This window comes from Octopus sinensis, unplaced genomic scaffold, assembly GCF_006345805.1.
Source record: "Octopus sinensis unplaced genomic scaffold, ASM634580v1 Contig17391, whole genome shotgun sequence".
Classification (NCBI taxonomy): Eukaryota; Metazoa; Mollusca; class Cephalopoda; order Octopoda; family Octopodidae; genus Octopus; species Octopus sinensis.
Genome location: NW_021835024.1, coordinates 10,001 through 12,500, shown reverse-complemented (window position 1 = coordinate 12,500; position 2,500 = coordinate 10,001). Strand labels below are relative to the sequence as shown.

General features: G+C 40.5%; 1 protein-coding gene across 1 annotated transcript in view; it reads right to left on the bottom strand.

The window, feature by feature from the left end:
* Positions 1-2,500, bottom strand: part of LOC115231100 — a 15,459-nt gene that overhangs the window by 4,890 nt on the left and 8,069 nt on the right. Inside the window, exon 2 of the mRNA XM_029801185.2 lies at positions 1,385-1,814. Within this exon, the coding sequence (XP_029657045.1) occupies positions 1,385-1,814 (430 nt within the window). The remainder of the gene's footprint in view (positions 1-1,384; positions 1,815-2,500) is intronic.

Below are 2,500 nucleotides of genomic sequence, written 5' to 3'. Positions count from 1 at the left end.
AACTACGTTAAGGGTACACGTGTCTGTGGAGTGCTCGGCCACTTACATGTTAATTTCACGAGCAGGCTGTTCCGTTGATTCAGATCAACTGGAACCCTCGTCGTCGTAACCGACGGAGTGCTTCCAAACAAAAAAGTGCTAGTGCATGTATATATGTGTATATATATATATGTGTATGTATTACATGTACATCTACACATAAAATACAAAATACGAAGCTATATCTTGATATCGCTAGTGATAACAATACTCAAAATATATAACAGACTGGAATTGTAGGACTATTCCATTTCTGCACGCTAATTTTATTTTAAATTTATTCCCATTCGTGTGAAACCACTTATTCAAGTTCAAATCATTGATGCAATTTTATAACAATTGCTATTTTTACTTTTGTTATGTTACGATTATATTATACTTTAGTTTGATTTTAATTATTACTTACTACATATAATTCAATTGTTATTATTTTTATTGTTAAAGTGAAAGTATCTGACATAAAATAGAGAAATGTTTTTGTTTCACTTTTAACACGTAATACTGAAATAGTGGAGAAGATATGATATTGCTATGGGCTCGCCCTAGGCAAGAAATTGAACATTTGTTTTTGCCCATGAAACTACATGGACCCTAAGTAAGGCATGTGTAAAATTTGAATGAAATTGGTTGTGTAGTTCTCAAGTTTTAGGGAAACACACAGACAGACACACATTCTCAGTTTTATATATATAGAGATTGCAAAAATTACTTTCACTTCCTTAATTAGGCTATAAAAGTGTATCATTTCACTAAATATGAAATGAATTCAAACAGAAAATTGATGCTGGCAACCAAACAGAAAAGATCAAAAAAAAAAAATCACAAAAATATGTAAGTACTAAAAATTTCGCTGAGTACTTATACTATTAGTAGTAAAATATAGATCTATTCATGGTAATTAGCTGAACCCATGAAAAATGCACAGAAAACATAAAAAATGTAAGCAGGAGTGGCTGTGTGGTAAGTAGCTTGTTTACCAACCACATGGTTCCGGGTTCAGTCCCACTGCATGGCATCTTGGGCAAGTGTCTTCTACTATAGCCTCGGGCCGACCAATGCCTTGTGAGTGGATTTGGTAGACGGAAACTGAAAGAAGCCCATCGTATATATATATATGTGTGTGTGTGTGTGTGTCAGTGTTTGTCCCCCTAGCATTGCTTGACAACCGATGCTGGTGTGTTTACATCCCCGTTACTTAGCGGTTCGGCAAAAGAGACCGATAGAATAAGTACTAGGCTTACAAAGAATAACTCCTGGGGTCGATTTGCTCTACTAAAGGCGGTGCTCCAGGATGGCCACAGTCAAATGACTAAAACAAGTAAAAGAGTATTAGGCTTGTCCTTACCTGGTTGAATCCTGTTGGACCCTGTTCAGATTAATCCACCGTTTTCGTTTCTGGTAGAACACCCAAGTGTCATTAAGTACTTGCCCGCTCTCCTCGGCCCCACCGTAGACAGCAAACAGCACCCCTGGGAGCCCACACGAAACAGAACCGTAGCGAGGTTTCGGTGCATCGAGAAACGGAGGGGCCTGTGCTGCTCTGTTTTGCCAGCCTGAATGGGTGAGTTTCCAGATGTTTTCCTTGGTATGGTGTATCCAGAGGTCATTCAGCAACACGGGGTCACGGTCCGACTGAATGTCCCAGAACGTGTGTCCACCAAACAGCCAAAGGGTTCCATTGCTGTCTCCCCATGCAGAGCTGCCTGACCGGGGCCCGGGGTGATAATCCAAGTAGCCTTGGTCGATGTAGTTGGGTATGTCCCTCCACAACCATTCTAGAAAAAGAAGGGATAAAAATAACAAAAATTTAGTAGGAGGAGGAGGAGTAAAAAATCATCATCATCATCATTATAATTAACTCTTTAGTGTTCGCATTATTCCGCCAAAACTAATGCTTTTTTATCCACATTGTTTTGAACTAATCATGCATCATCTTGTAGCTATGAGATTTTGATGAGGTAGCTGTTAATTTTTAAAATGATATTGTAGGGTTGGTGTGAGAGACCAGATCTGGTCAGTTTGACCACAAAACAGGCAGAATACTTTTGGCCGGATATGGCCGGTTTAAATGCTAAAGGGTTAAGGCAGTGAGTTGGCAGAATCGTTAGCACACTGGGTGAAATGCTTAGCAATATTTTGTCTGCTACTGCGTTCTGAGTTCAAATTCTGCCAAGGTTGACTTTGCCTTCCATCCTTTTGGGGTAGATTAAGTTGGCTGGAAGCACTCCGTCGGTTACGACGACGAGGGTTACGGTTGATCCAATCAACGGAACAGCCTGCTCGTGAAATTAACGTGTGTACCTTTAACGTAGTTCTCGGGGATATTCAGCATGACACAGAGAGTGACAAGGCCGGCCCTTTGAAATACAGGCACAACAGAAACAGGAAGTAAGAGTGAGAGAAAGTTGTGGTGAAAGAGTACAGCAGGGATCACCACCATCCCCTGCCGGAGCCTCATGGG